The sequence below is a fragment of the Pelobates fuscus genome, chromosome 10, assembly GCF_036172605.1.
Source record: "Pelobates fuscus isolate aPelFus1 chromosome 10, aPelFus1.pri, whole genome shotgun sequence".
NCBI lineage: Eukaryota > Metazoa > Chordata > Amphibia > Anura > Pelobatidae > Pelobates > Pelobates fuscus.
Genome location: NC_086326.1, coordinates 120391429 through 120407069, shown reverse-complemented (window position 1 = coordinate 120407069; position 15641 = coordinate 120391429). Strand labels below are relative to the sequence as shown.

Here is a 15641-nt window from a genome sequence, read left to right as displayed (position 1 = left end):
GCAGTGTGTGTGTGTATGAGTGCAGTGTGTGTATGAGTGCAGTGTGTGTGTATGAGTGCAGTGTGTGTGTATGAGTGCAGTGTGTGTGTATGAGTGCAGTGTGTGTGTATGAGTGCAGTGTGTGTGTATGAATGCAGTGTGTGTATGAGTGCAGTGTGTGTGAATGAGTGCAGTGTGTGAATGAGTGCAGTGTGTGAATGAGTGCAGTGTGTGAATGAGTGCAGTGTGTGTGTATGAGTGCAGTGTGTGTGTATGAGTGCAGTGTGTGTGAATGAGTGCAGTGTGTGTGTATGAGTGCAGTGTGTGTGTATGAGTGCAGTGTGTGTGTATGAGTGCAGTGTGTGTGTATGAGTGCAGTGTGTGTGTGTGAGTGCAGTGTGTGTGAGTGCAGTGTGTGAGTGCAGTGTGACTCGAGTATAAGCCGAGTTGGGGTTTTTCAGCACAAAAAATGTGCTGAAAAACTCGGCTTATACGGTACTTTGGTTAAAAGCTTTACTATAAGTGTTTGTTTGTCAGTCATACCTGGATATCCATTCTCTCCATTCTTTCCTTTCTCTCCTTTTGATCCTGGCACACCTGGGAAAACAAAGTGCACTGTGGTTAACAGAAATGCTTAGAATAAAATCTAACCTTGTGACACCCTCCCCTCTATCTGAATAAAAAACTCTCATAGTAACAATAAAATGTATACATTGTTTCAAGTTTGATGTGTAGGTATTATTATTATTATTATTATTATTATATGAGGTAGATTGATGAATGCAGCATTGTTACCTCACCTCCCACTAAAATGAGTATTTAATAAAGATATCCGCATATTGACTGTGTTGGAATTTCAGCAGAGTGAAAAGATATATTGAGATAAAATAGCAACTACTTTGTCTCAGTATTTTTCCTACACCTGACACTTTTTGATGCTGGACAGAGCTACCGCTGTCAAGAAATGTCAACTCCCAAGCCATTACCAGTGATGGCTGCAGAGAAATTAGCTCTGTATTTGGAAGATTCCGTGTGCGTGAGAGAATGGCAGGGATGTTGGCTCCTGACAGCTGAAGTGTCGGGAGCAGATGAGTACCCGCTGGAAGAGAATGGAGGCGCAAGCATGGCACAGTTCATGTAAGTAGAGTTTACCTTTGTCTGATCCCTTCCACGGCCACTGAACTTTTTAGCTATGTAACTATGTAATATATATATATATATATATATATATATATATATATATATTTGTGTTAAGGGCTCATGATAGTACAGAAGATGCAAACACTGATAAGTGTAGGATGGTATTAAAAGAGCAAGTCGGTTGTGGTGTGCCGGAACCGACGATGAGGTAGGCCTGTAAATAAAGAGGGCCCACCAAGAAGAAATGTAAAGAGAAAAGGAGTTAATAATGAGGAGTGGGTGGGAGGGTGATGCAGCGCTGACCTCGAACGATATGGAGCCAGGTAAGGGGTGTCCCTTAAGTAGGGAAGAGGTGTGTCATACGCCCCTCCCACAATTACAGGCCAAAAGGCCTTAATACTTGTGTTAAGGGCTCATGATAGTACAGAAGATACAAACACTGATAAGTGTAGGATGGTATTAAAAGAGCAAGTCGGTTGTGGTGTGCCGGAACCGACAATGAGGTAGGCCTGTAAATAAAGAGGGCAAAAGTAGAAAATCAAATTTATTACATACCAGCAATATACATACTTTAACCAGACATGTCTTGAAAGGCATTTCTTACTTCTTGTACCGGGTTAGGTATGTATCTAGAGTAAGCCGATGATTTCCAGCGCCCTAGTGACTTGATAAACATGAACTGGAATGTTTGCACTGGATGCTGTGGAGGCCGCTCCTATGCGGAAGGAGTGGCCTGAATAGTTAGCTGATTTGAGGCCCAGCTGTGTAAGTAAAGGTGGTGGTAGTGAGTACCGAACCTTGTAGACTGAAAGTGGTTGAGATGGTGGTTCGTTGTTATGCTGGGTATATGAGTCCAGTAGTTTGACGGGGCTCCACCTGTTGTGAGTAGGATAGTACTTAACCTCTACTGAAAGTGCATGTTGACTGGTTTTGGAGTGAGGCAGAGTCAAGATATAATAGTCCATGTGTTTTGTTAAGTGTGAATGAAGTAGGATGTGAGTGGACTGTGTTGTGCTGATGGCGGTAAATTCTCTTGGTCTCAAGAAACCATAAACAAGGCTACGTATATGGCGGTTTTAACGATGAGGTTTGTGTTGTTGGCAAAGGGTTTAAATCTAGTGAATTGTATAAGTCTTTAAAAATATGGAAATCTATGGGTAGCCTCTGGGCCGTACGTGGGGGTTCGGATCTCTGAATACCCCTAAGGATGTTCTTAATTGGTAGGAGGACACTTGATTTGTCTGGTTGTAAAGTTAGCATGTGATGTTGGATGCCTGTCAGATATGGTTTGATTGTGTTGTATGATAGTTTGAGTTTGAGGTGGCAAAATTAAGCAAAGCCCAACCAGGATGTCACGATGAAAGGTTGTAAGATGCTCTGTTCAGAAAGGAATCTTTAAATCAAATGAAAGCTCTATCGTAAGTTTCCCGGGTATTAGTAGACAGTGCTAATTGGGACAATGTTCTGCTATGTTGCATAATAGCATCTAGTCCATTACTAGATGGTGGAATAGTGGGGTGTTCGTGGCTGTGAGTGTGGCTGACGGGAGTATTTGACGAAAAGCCTGGAAATTAAAGTGAGACAAATTGTCAGCAGCAGTGTTACATACACCTGGAACATGAATACAAAACAAGAGAAAATTATGACATGCAGCCAGCCAAGTGAGTTTCCTCAAGAATCTCATAATAGTCAGTGATTTGGATCGGCCTTGTTTATAATGTGACAAGTTACTTGGTTGTCTGAGTAGCAACGTACAGACGAACCTGCCCATAAATGCACCCATGCCACGGCAACCGTCACGATGGGATATATCTCAAACAGAGCTGAGGTAGTGGAAAAACCCTCCAGGTCCTGAACTTCTGAAGGCCAGCTGCCCCAAAGCCATTCGTTCCTGAAAAATTGCTGCAAAACCTGTGGTAGACGCCGCGTCTGACCAAATGGTAGGTGAGGAGTCAGACAATTTTGGAAGGAACATGCTTTTACCATTCAAGGTGGTTAAAAATTTTCTCCACATAATTACGCCTGCCGTGGCTTGGGTATCCAGGGGTGACCTGTGTCCATCATGTCTAAAAGTGGGAAACATGTAAAGGAGTTGTGAGATGAAAGCCCGGCCTTGAGGTATGATGCGAATGGCAAAATTCAGTGACCCAAGCAGAGACTGTAATTCTTGCGGTTGCAAGTACCGAGTTGTATGTAGAGATTATGTTGATCAGAATGTTTTCTACCTTGGGCGTGGCAGGCTAGCTTGCATGGTGGCTGAGTCTAGTATGATACCCAGGAATGTGATGAAGGTATCTGGTCCTTCAGTCTTGGTGGAGGAGACTGGGACACCCACCTGTTCGAATAGACTGATGGTTTCTTTTAGGCTACTGGGAGGGGAAATATTCTCCTCGACCAGTAAGAAATCATCCAGATAATGTATAACTGTAGGGCATCTGGCTATATTTAATAAAACCAGCATAGGGTTTCGGCGAATATGTCGAAAATGGCCGGACTACTTTGGAACCTAAATGTTAAACGTGAGCAAAATAGTAGTTCCCTGCCCACTTGATACCATGCAGGTGACACAGTGTAGGGTGGATAGGCAGTAACTTGAAAGCATTGTGATATCAGTCTTACTGAGCCATGCTCCGGCCCCTGCCTGCATGATAGCCGTAATGGCGTGATCTATGGTGGAATATTGCAGTGAAAATTCCTCAGAGGGTATGAGGGAGTTCAGACTAGGAGTGGCAGAGGTGTTGCTAGATCAATGATAAGTCTCTGTTTGTGAGAAGATTTCCCTGTGACAATACCGATGGGGTTTGTCCGCCATGTGGTGAACGGAGGGGACTGGAAGGGCCCCCATAGGAAGTCCTCTGCCACTTCCTGGCTATGAGTGTCTCCACCGCTGTAGGGTTTGTTGTGCGGATTGTAAATTAGGACATTCCAGGATTCCGGAAGGCATGTGTATGAGGCCTGTGTGAATCCTTCTGATAGACCCGAGATAATGAATTCCACCAAATGTCTAGATGGATGATGTGGCAGTAATGTCGTAAGTACAGAAATGTTTATTGATGTTAAGTATAGTTTTGGGATACATTTTATTTGGACACAGATTTAGCATGTGCCCTGAAACAGATGGCTGGAGAAAGTGATTGCAACCCAGCCATGGTAAGGAGTGTAGTGACCGATTCCCCCTGGGTGATACTGGCAGGCTAACTAGGCCTGAAAGGCGAAAAATTAATCTTGTTTTGTGACAGGTGAGGCCCTGCTAGTTGCCAAGTGGCTATGAGAGGCTCTGTCTATAAGTTGGCGCGAGGGGTTATTGAGGCCACCCGTCGTAGTGGCAGGAATCGTAGGCCTCTCGGTGATAGTAAAAGAAAACAGGGGGAGGGAGTGACAGGTGAGGCCCTCTCTATAATATTGCGAGGCGGCTAACTCACGTGTGGCCCGATGGCGTTTGCCTCCGAAACGTTGAGGCGGGGTGTTGGCCTCGCGGACCACTAAACGATAGGCAGAAATGCCAAGAAGGGAGGTACCTATTTGGGCCTATGCCCCTAACTTGCCAGTACTCTATGGCCTAGAAGAATGAAACGTATGTGAACTAAAACGTGAGCAGGCTTACGTACCTGGTAGTATGTATGAAGTTTTGAGATTCGACAGGTATGAAAACCTGGATAAACCTAAAAAGGGATAGAGTGAGAATGGATCATGTGAGACCTGTGTAATCTGTATAGGCTGGCATTAGGGCTTCTAGCAGTATGTGTGGGAGGTGTAAAATCTATGAGTATGATAGTGACATGACTGCCCATGCCTGGTGACAAGCGTTACGCTGAGTCCGATACCTGGCAGCAGGGGATTGGCCGTGTAATGTGTATATATGGAAGGTGATCAGATGATATGCATGTCACTAAACTGATCTGGGAATGCAAGGGACTTTTTAATGTGAAGTGACAATATGCAGAATCATAAATGTTGCTGTAAAGTGACGTATGAATGTATGAACCAGAACGTGTGATTCAAAAACCGAAAGTCTTGTGAGACGTATATGCCGTGTTCTTGAATACTCGTGTTACGTCGTCTGAGTGTGTCAAGAAAAGGCCTGAGTTTGTAAATGCCATGTGAAATTATGTGAAATGACAATCTATGCAGAAAATGTTGTAACATGACGTATGAGTGGTTGAACCAATGCGTGTGATTCAACCCGAAACCCTCTGTGGAAGGTAGGACCGTGTTCTTATATACTCGTGGTATATCGTATGAGTATGATAAGAAATGGCCTGAATAGTTAGTGCCATGTAATCGTAATGTACATGGTTGTAATAACATCATATCTCCATTATACTCTTTAAAATAGGACCGTGTCCTTGAACTCGTGGTATGTCGTACGAGCATGACAGAAAAAGGAGCCGTAATGTAGGCTAACCATAACTGTAATATACATGTAATATCTGCATTGTAAAATAAAATAACTATTATTATTAAAACCATATATATATAATAAGCAAACTGAAACAAAATAGACAACCTAAGATCGTGTAAAATAAGTATTTGAAAGTTTAACCGATTACTGTGCAGGAAACGTATGATTGGTTGGATCAGTACGTGTGATTCAACCAGAGTATGCATGAAAAGGAATTAAATCCTTGTGTCATGGTTAACAACAAAGAAATGAGGCCTGTAACGTAGGCTGATTTAATTGTAATGAATTGGATAATTATAAAAAAAAACTCCAGTAAGCGTGGGAGTCCAATGTCTATACAGAAATGTTAGCTGGTTTCATACCCTTGACGTAATAAGTGATACCTTAAAAATAGCATGAAAATGGTCTGTCTATTTAACCAGGCAACTTTTTAACCAAATGTAAATACATGAAATGATGAAATGTAACTCACGAAAAAGATCTATGTGAATACATAGCAGAATAACCGAATCTTAGTATGAAGGGAAACAGAAGTTAGCATGAATAGCTTAACCGTATGCATTTTAATGCGAACAGCAATCGTGCATAGAATATACTATGAATAAGTGCCGACCAGAAAACACAAACCGAAATGACAATCGTTTAAATGAAGCAAGGTTGGTTTTTACATGAAATGCAATAATGTCTGAGAAGCCTGTAGTACACTGAATGACCGGTAGGGGTCAGTGTGTAGGCGAAAATGCAGTGGTTCGATGGTTTGTACATGAAATGCGATAATGTCCAAGAAGCCTGTAGTACACCCAAAGACCGGTAGGGGGTTTAAACGAATGATATGCATGAACATGCAATGGTTTTAGAACAGACTTAGACAAAATGCAGCCGTAAAGTGAGGACCTGACCCGTGCATGGTGCCGTGGGACTGATGCCTGGCATAACGGGTAGGTTGACTTACAGTTTGTGAGTCACTTGGACACCATCCACGGCGATGGATTGAAGAAAGAAGGTGGTAGGCCGGAAAAGCCTGTGGCTGGATTCCTGACACAGCTCTGCTTAAAAAACCTCATGGAGTAATCAGGTAAAATGGCGTCTGGATGACCCGGAAGTGGAAATGATGCAGCGCTGACCTCGAACGATATGGAGCCAGGTAAGGGGTGTCCCTTAAGTAGGGAAGAGGTGTGTCATACGCCCCTCCCACAATTACAGGCCAAAGTGGTGGGAAAAAAAGTGTGGATGAAAACCCCTTCCACCTGAAGTAAATGGATAGTTAAAGCGGCACTGTCATGCCGAATTCCGTTTTTTTTTTTTAACCCCCCTCCCGCCTTCACTACATCCAATCGACCCCCTAGTCACCCCCAAATGCCCCTAAGCCCCCCACATTACCTATTTTTTATTCTTTATCTTCTGCCCCGATCTTTATTCAGGGCGCCGCCATCTTTGTGTGGGTAGGTGAAGTCCCTGTGGGACACGTCATCTACCCACACTACACAGACTGTAAGATTCCCGCACATGCCCAGTGAAACACCTGGACATGCGAACGGGAATTTCACCTATTCATTCATTCATCAGACAGACGAATGAATGAATAGAAAAAATCAAACGAACAAACTAACACCGAATATCAGTGTTCGTTTGTTTGTTCGGTTTATTACAAGGAGGGAGCTACCGGCGTGCAGCACCCTCCTTGCAATATGTAAAGACAGAAGCGGCAGGGAGCTCTGCTCCCCACCACTTCATTAGCCCCCCAGGTCCTCCCCTCACTCTATGGTTGTCAATGTGACCCCCATAATAGCATAAGGGAGATTCAAATCTCCCCAATGCCCCTGCTCGCTATACCGCGAGTAGGGGCATGTCTACTAAACAGTGAGCAGCCTGTGGCTGCTCACTGTAAAAAAAAAAAGGGTAATAAGGGGGGTGGGGGGACCTACTGTCCTCCCCCGCCGGCCCCCACCCATGGACGGCGGGTAGGGGCCATAATGGGAATGAGGGGGGGGGACCTACTGTCCTCCCCCCAGGCCCCCACCCCTGGGCGGCGGGTGGGGGCCATAATAGTAATAAGGGGGGGGGAGGGGGACCTACTGTCCTCCCCCCCGGCCCCCACCCCTGGGCGGCGGGTGGGGGCCATAATAGTAATAAGGGGGGGGACCTACTGTCCTCCACCCCCCGGCCCCCACCCCTGGGCGGCGGGTGGGGGCCATAATAGTAATAGGGGGGGGGACCTACTGTCCTCCCCCCCAGCCCCCACCCCTGGGCGGCGGGTGGGGGCCATAATAGTAATAAGGGGGGGGGAACTACTGTCCTCCACCCCCCCGGCCCCCACCCCTGGGCGGCGGGTGGGGGCCATAATAGTAATAAGGGGGGGACCTACTGTCCTCCACCCCCCGGCTCCCACCCCTGGGCGGCGGGTGGGGGCCATAATAGTAATAAGGGGGGGACACCTACTGTCCTCCACCCCCCGGCCCCCACCCCTGAGCGGCGGGTAGGGGCCATAATAGTAATAAGGGGGGGGGGACCTACTGTCCACCGCCCCTCGGCCCCCACCCCTGGGCGGCGGGTGGGGGCCATAATAGTAATAGGGGGGGCCTACTGTCCTCCACCCCTCGGCCCCCACCCCTGGGCGGCGGGTGGGGGCCATAATAGTAATAGGGGGGGACCTACTGTCCTCCACCCCCTGGCCCCCACCCTTGGGCGGCGGGTGGATAATGGGGGGGGGACCTACTGTCCTCCCCCCGGCCCCCACCCTTGGGCAGCGGGTGGCTAATGGGGGGGACCTACTGTCCTCCCCCCGCCCCCACACCTGGGCGGCGGGTGGGGGCACTAAGTAAATTCCCCCCCCCCATCAAGGTGACTAGGGGTGCCCAAGCCCCTAGTCACCCACCCCCCACCCAAATAAAAATGCCCCTACCTACCCCCCTCACCCTTAAAAAATAGTGAAGGGGGAATAAAATTGCTAACCTGTAAAGTAAAATTAAACTTACCATTCGACGTCTTCTTTTTTCTAAAATCTTCATTTTTCAGACCCAAAAAAGGGCAAATAAAAAACCATCATAGCCGTCGAACTAAAAATAAAAGAAAAAACCAGAGCGCAAAAAAAAAAATCCATCTTCACCCATGGAGGGCTCCGTGCAGACTGAGCTCCGCAGGGCGGGTCAAGGCTTATAAAGCCTTGCCCCGCCCTGCAATTAGGCTAAGAACACTCTGATTGGTGGGTTTAAGCCAATCAGAGTGCTCTTTGTCATTTTACAAGCGTGGGAAAGTTCTTTGGAATTTTCCCACGCTTGTAAAATGACACAGAGCACTGTGATTGGATGGATTTCAAGACAGGCTGCTCACTGCTTACTAGACATGCCCCTACTCGCGGTATAGCGAGTAGGGGCATATTATTTACTAATACCAAGTCATTTTTACTTAGTGTTAGTAAATGTGGCTGAAAGACCAGTTTAGGTCTTTCAGCCTTTTAGTAGATAGCTCCCTGATACCGTGGGAATTAGGGAGTTATCTACTAAGCGGCTGCAAGATGCAGCCACAGCAATGAATAGGATCGGAGTTTCATTCATTAGAATGAAATTCCGATACGATCAAAGTACCGAATTGCATCCTAGCACCAATGGAGAAACAGTGCTCATTCTGTTAGGATGCAATTCGGCAGTTTTGCCGGCGTTCTGTCTAAGTGACAGGACGTTCGGCAATACTGACAGGAAGCATTGTGGGAACAGGGAGGAAAGCTAGGGATCATGGGAAAATTGCTCTGACCAGCGGAAATGAAGCACACTTTGCTCCTCCGCTGGTCTGAGCTGGTCAAGCGGAGGAATCCTCCATAAGACAAAGAGTCCCTACTTTGTCTTATGATTTTAAAGAAAACTAAAGAAGACAGGAAGAAATGAATAACAGATCCCGAGAGAGGGGGAGAAGAGGAAGAGATTGAGGAAAGGTAAGTTCGGCATGACAGTGCCGCTTTAATACATTGCTAAACATGTAAATCTCACTTTAACAGTGCTCTTACTACTGCTCCTCTTCCTTAGTTGTGTTTCAAAGCTGCATGTATAAAGTGGAATTATGAGGCAGAAATTTGGTTCTTTGTTGAGCTCATTTCCATATGCCTACCCAGAATCCCTTGCAGAAGTGAGAGCACTGTTAAAGTGAGATTTCTGTGGGAAAAGCAAATCTTATGGCTTGACTGGTGTGTGTATTTGTGTATATATATAATAAATACTGGAACGAGAGACAAAGAGAGGGTTACAGATTCCAGTTCAGATTCAAACTGGATTTAGATGCCTGCATTATTAGAGAAGCACCAAAACATAAGGGAACAAGGTTGCCAGAATGACGTCATGCTTTTGTTATTTTGGAGATAATACAGGCCATAGGTGGATCATTCCATGTCAATCATGACACAGACTCATGACACTAGAATGATGCACACCGTCACTTTGTGTCAGGGTACCTGAAGTCTCTACCTCGGAGGAGGTTAGACTTCCCGACGGCCGTTCTCTCAGGGGGGCTGATTCATCCAATCCTCACAGCTCTCATAGTCATTCTCACGCCGGCCGCGATAGCCCCGCTTCCTTTTATGACACGACGCTCAGGAGCCGACGTCATCACGGCAATCACATCCCGACCTGTCAATCTAGTTCGGAACAACGAATCAGGGCTCGGCAAGGGCGGAGTCATCAATTAAAGAACCAGGGTATAAAAGAGGGATGTGTGTAATGGTTCATTGCCCTGTCGTGGTTCTAGCTTGTCTGGTTCCTCAGTGCTCTTATGTCTATTGTTCTATTTGGTTTTGACTCGGCTTGTACTATTGTTCCTGTTTACCTCTCGTGTCCTTTGACCTCGGCTTGTCTCTCGCTTACCTGTTCTCTCGTTCCCTCGACCTCGGCTTGTCTCTGACCATTCTTTGCTTTCTCCTTACGTTAGTCCGGCCATTCTAAGGTCCGGTATACATACATCTCTCCTGTTCGTACTCTGCGTGTTGGATCCCTGTCCCGATCCTGACATTACGACAGGGCCATGGATCCTGCAGGTACAAACGCTCAGCTTGGTTCTCCTGACTCGAGGTTTGAAGCCATGGACCATAGAATGGACCAAATGGCCCTAGCGCTGCAACATTACTATCCCATCCGAGTAATCAAGCAGAGGAGATGCGTACTCCATCCATCTCTCTTGCTAACACAGGCCTAGAGGTAGCCACAGTGGGAACTTCCTCCCATGTTACTTCCCCTTTACGGTATGGCGGTTCTCCGGATACATGTCGAGGTTTCCTAAACCAGATAGGAATTCATTTTGAATTACAACCCCGCGCCTACCCTACTGACAGGGCAAAGGTTGGATTCATAATCTCGCTACTCATTGACAAAGCTCTTAGATGGGCTAACCCTTTGTGGGAAAATGATAATCCAGTAGTCTATAACTATAATGCGTTTATTACTATGTTTAGGAGGACTTTTGATCCCCCAGGGAGAAAGGTCAGTGCAGCTAGATTACTATTACGTCTTAGACAGCATAGTCTAACCCTTGTGGATTATGCGCTAGAGTTCAGATCCTTGGCGGCAGAGGTCAAGTGGAATGAACAAGCCTATATGGACGTATTTATGAATGGATTATCAGATGCGATCTTAGACGAGGTTGCCACAAGGGATCTTCCTGAAAATTTAGAGGAATTAATTTCATTTATTTCTCGTATAGATGAACGCATGAGACAGAGGCAGAACACTCGTGATAATGGTTATAGACCTTCCTTAAGACTAACTCCCGCATTTCAGAATTCTGAATCTACTATTCTAGCTCTTCCAGAACCTATGCAGATTGGTAACACTCACCTTTCAGAGAATGAAAGGCAATATAGGAGAAGGGAGGGTCGGTGTATGTATTGTGGAGTAGGAGGTCACCTACGCCTAAATTGCCCTAACCGTCCGGGAAACGCTCGCACCTAAGTTTCTCCAGAGGACAGGCCTTGGGTGTTTCTATTTTGTCCTCTACATATGATTACAGGGATCATAGGTTACTATTACAGGTTTCTTTAACTTGGGAAAAGGGAGTACTTAAAGCTATGGCATTAATAGATTCCGGAGCAGCTGAAAGCTTTATTGATCAAACCTTTGTCAAGAACCACTCTATCCCATCTCAGTTAAAGGAGACCCCCTTGGCCATTGAGGCCATAGATGGTAGACCTTTATCAGATCCTGTTATTTCTCGTGAAACTTTACCAGTTAAGTTAACCATTGGTATTTTACACGAGGAAGAGATTTCTCTCATGCTTATCTCATCCCCTTCAGTTCCTATAGTTTTGGGGTATCCCTGGCTTAAAAAGCATAACCCTACTATTGATTGGGAACAAGGTGAAATAGTCTCTTGGGGTCAGGGTTGCCAGAAAGGTTGTGTACAGAAAGTCTCACCATTGTGCGTAGTGGACACACCTAGTGACTCTAACAAGCCCACAGATTTACAGATACCTTCCCAGTACCAGGATTTAAAGGCAGTCTTTGATAAGAGGAAGGCTGATACTTTACCCCCACACAAGTCCTTTGATTGTAAGATTAATCTCCTACCTGGTACTATGCCTCCGAGGGGCAATGTAAATCCTCTATCCACTAAGGAAAACTTAGTCTTAGAGGAGTACATTCAGGAGAATCTAGACAAAGGCTTTATTAGGAGATCCTCTTCTCCAGCCGGAGCCGGTTTCTTTTTTGTAGATAAAAAAGACGGCACACTACGGCCTTGCATTGATTATCGGGGCTTGAACAAGATAACAATCAGAAATGCTTATCCGATTCCCCTAATTACTGAACTATTTGATCGCCTGAAAGGTTCTAAGATTTTTACCAAGTTAGATCTGAGGGGTGCTTATAACTTGGTGAGAGTTCAGCAGGGGGATGAATGGAAAACGTCTTTCAATACCCGGTATGGCCACTATGAGTACACGGTAATGCCCTTCGGGCTTTGCAATGCCCCTGCTGTATTCCAGGACTTGATCAATGAGGTCCTTAGGGAATTTCAACATGAATGTGTTATAGTTTATTTGGATGATATACTAATACACTCTAAAGAACCTGAGATTTATCACAAACAAGTCAGAAGGGTATTGCATAAACTCCTACAGCATGGGTTGTACTGCAAATTGGAGAAGTGTAGCTTTGACCAATCTCAGGTAAACTTTCTTGGTTACGTTATTTCTGGAGAGGGGTTTAAGATGGACCCTGTTAAACTCCAATCTATCTTGGATTGGCCATTGCCCAAGGGACTCAAGGCCATTCAGAGGTTTATCGGATTCTCGAATTACTATAGGCGCTTCATTAAGGGGTACTCGTCTATTATTGCTCCTATTACCAACATGACTAAACAGGGTGCTGATACTAAGACATGGTCTCCGGAGGCGCTTGTTGCTTTCAGTACTCTCAAAGAACAGTTTGCCTCAGCACCGATATTAGTTCATCCAGACACATCTTTGCCTTTCTTACTCGAGGTAGACGCCTCAGAGACAGGTGTAGGCGCTATTCTGTCCCAAAGGTTAAGTTTGAATAAACCACTGCATCCATGTGGTTTTTTTTTCCAGTAAATTGTCTGGGCCTGAGAGCAGGTATGATATTGGTGACAGGGAACTGTTAGCGGTAATTATGGCTTTAACCCCTTAAGGACACATGACGTGTGTGACACGTCATGATTCCATTTTATTCCAGAAGTTTGGTCCTTAAGGGGTTAAAGGAGTGGAGACATTTGTTGGAAGGGACTTTACACCCGGTTACTATTTTGACGGATCACAAGAATTTGTCATATATAGGTGAAGCCAAGCGATTGTCTGCCAGGCAGGCTCGTTGGTCTTTGTTCCTTACTCATTTCAACTATGTGCTCACTTATAGACCTGGTTCTAAGAATTCTAAGGCCGATGCATTATCCCGCCAACATGAACCTTCTACTATGCCTGATATGTTTTTTTCTTCTATTGTTCCCAAGCGTAATATTATTGCCAGCACTAGCATCAAGATTCACTCTCCGTTGCTGGATGAGATCAAGAAGTTACAACATCTGGCACCCGGACCTATTCCGGGGGACCGTTACTTTGTTCCTCCTAAACTCCAACTGGAACTTATGCAGTGTTTTCATAACAGTAAATTTGCCGGACATCCTGGCATACGCAAGTCATGTTCTCTGATTTCTAAAGATTTCTGGTGGCCTTCGTTACGTAAGGATCTTAAGGAATTCGTCGGGGCATGTGATGTCTGTATGAGGACTAAACAACCTCATACGCTTCCATGTGGGCTTTTGCACCCCCTAGAAATTCCTGAGAAACCATGGTCTTGTCTGGCTATGGACTTCATCGTTGATTTACCGGTTTCCAAAAAACATACGGTTATCCTCACAGTAATTGACAGGTTTACCAAAATGGCTCATTTTGTACCTCTGCTCAAATTGCCCTCTTCTCCCAAATTGGCTGAAATTTTCGCGAGGGAGATTTTTCGTTTACATGGGATTCCTTCTGAAATCGTTTCTGATAGAGGTTCCCAATTTGTTTCCCGGTTTTGGAGATCCTTCTGTTCTCAGCTTGGTATCAAATTAAATTTTTCCTCTGCCTATCATCCCCAGTCCAATGGGGCTGCCGAACGCACCAACCAAAAGGTTGAACAGTTCTTGCGTTGTTTTGTTTCTGAACAGCAGGACGATTGGGTCGGTCTGATTCCTTGGGCGGAGTTTGCGCACAACAACAGTGTTTGCGATTCTACTCGTTCTAGCCCCTTTTTCATGAATTATGGCTTTCATCCTTCCGATCTTCCGTCGGCCTCCCCCTCCCAGGGGATACCGTCGGTTGATATTCATGTTGCCAATCTGAGAAAGTTGTGGGATCAGACTCGACAAATCCTTATTCATAATTCCATGGTGTCCAAACGACACGCTGACAAACGCAGAAGGGTGGCTCCTGTGTTCTCTCCGGGTGATAGGGTATGGTTGAGTACCAGAAACATCCGCTTGAAAGTTCCTTCCATGAAATTTGCTCCTCGTTACATTGGCCCTTACAGGGTTCTGTCTCGTATAAATCCTGTTGCATATCGTCTGGCTCTTCCGCCTGCCTTACGCATCCCGAACTCCTTTCATGTTTCTTTATTGAAGCCTTTGGTGTGTAACAGATTTTCCTCCACTGTGCCTTCCCCTCGTTCTGTCCAGGTTGAGGGTCAGGAGGAGTATGAGATCAATTCCATCCTCGATTCTCGGATTTCTCGGGGGAGGGTGCAATATCTTGTTGACTGGAAAGGATATGGTCCTGAGGAAAGGTCTTGGGTGGTCCAGGAAGATGTGCATGCTCCTCGCCTCCTCAGGGCTTTTCATGCTCGCTTTCCGTCTCGCCCTGGTTCCTTCCGCCCGGTGGGCATTTCTGAGGGGGGGGGGGGGGGTACTGTCAGGGTACCTGAAGTCTCTACCTCGGAGGAGGTTAGACTTCCCGACGGCCGTTCTCTCAGGGGGGCTGATTCATCCAGTCCTCACAGCTCTCATAGTCATTCTCACGCCGGCCGCGATAGCCCCGCTTCCTTTTATGACACGACGCTCAGGAGCCGACATCATCACGGCAATCACATCCCGACCTGTCAATCTAGTTCGGAACAACAAATCAGGGCTCGGCAAGGGCGGAGTCATCAATTAAAGAACCAGGGTATAAAAGAGGGATGTGTGTAATGATTCATTGCCCTGTCGTGGTTCTAGCTTGTCTGGTTCCTCAGTGCTCTTATGTCTATTGTTCTATTTGGTTTTGACTCGGCTTGTACTATCGTTCCTGTTTACCTCTCGTGTCCTTTGACCTCGGCTTGTCTCTCGCTTACCTGTTCTCTCGTTCCCTCGACCTCGGCTTGTCTCTGACCATTCTTTGCTTTCTCCTTACGTTAGTCTGGCCATTCTAAGGTCCGGTATACGTACATCTCTCCTGTTCGTACTCTGCGTGTTGGATCCCTGTCCCGATCCTGACACTTTGATCATGGGTAGGACCACAAGATGGAGTAGTGACACATTAAAGGGACACTATAGTCACCAGAACAACCACAGCTCATTGCATTTGTTCTGGTGAGTAGAAGTATTCCCTTCAGGCTTTAGATGCATACTTGCAAAAACAGAATATTCAAGGATATAATCTTTCAATGTA

The 15641-nt window shown here is 45.9% G+C and overlaps 1 protein-coding gene across 2 annotated transcripts in view; it reads right to left on the bottom strand.

The window, feature by feature from the left end:
• LOC134575709 (pulmonary surfactant-associated protein D-like) overlaps window positions 1-15641 on the bottom strand; it is a 132974-nt gene that overhangs the window by 55588 nt on the left and 61745 nt on the right. Inside the window, exon 4 of one of the 2 annotated variants that reach the window (XM_063435081.1) lies at window positions 523-576. The exons of the other annotated variant lie outside the window; for it this stretch is intronic. Coding sequence (XP_063291151.1) covers window positions 523-576 — 54 coding nt within the window. The remainder of the gene's footprint in view (window positions 1-522; window positions 577-15641) is intronic. 2 annotated transcript variants of the gene reach the window in all.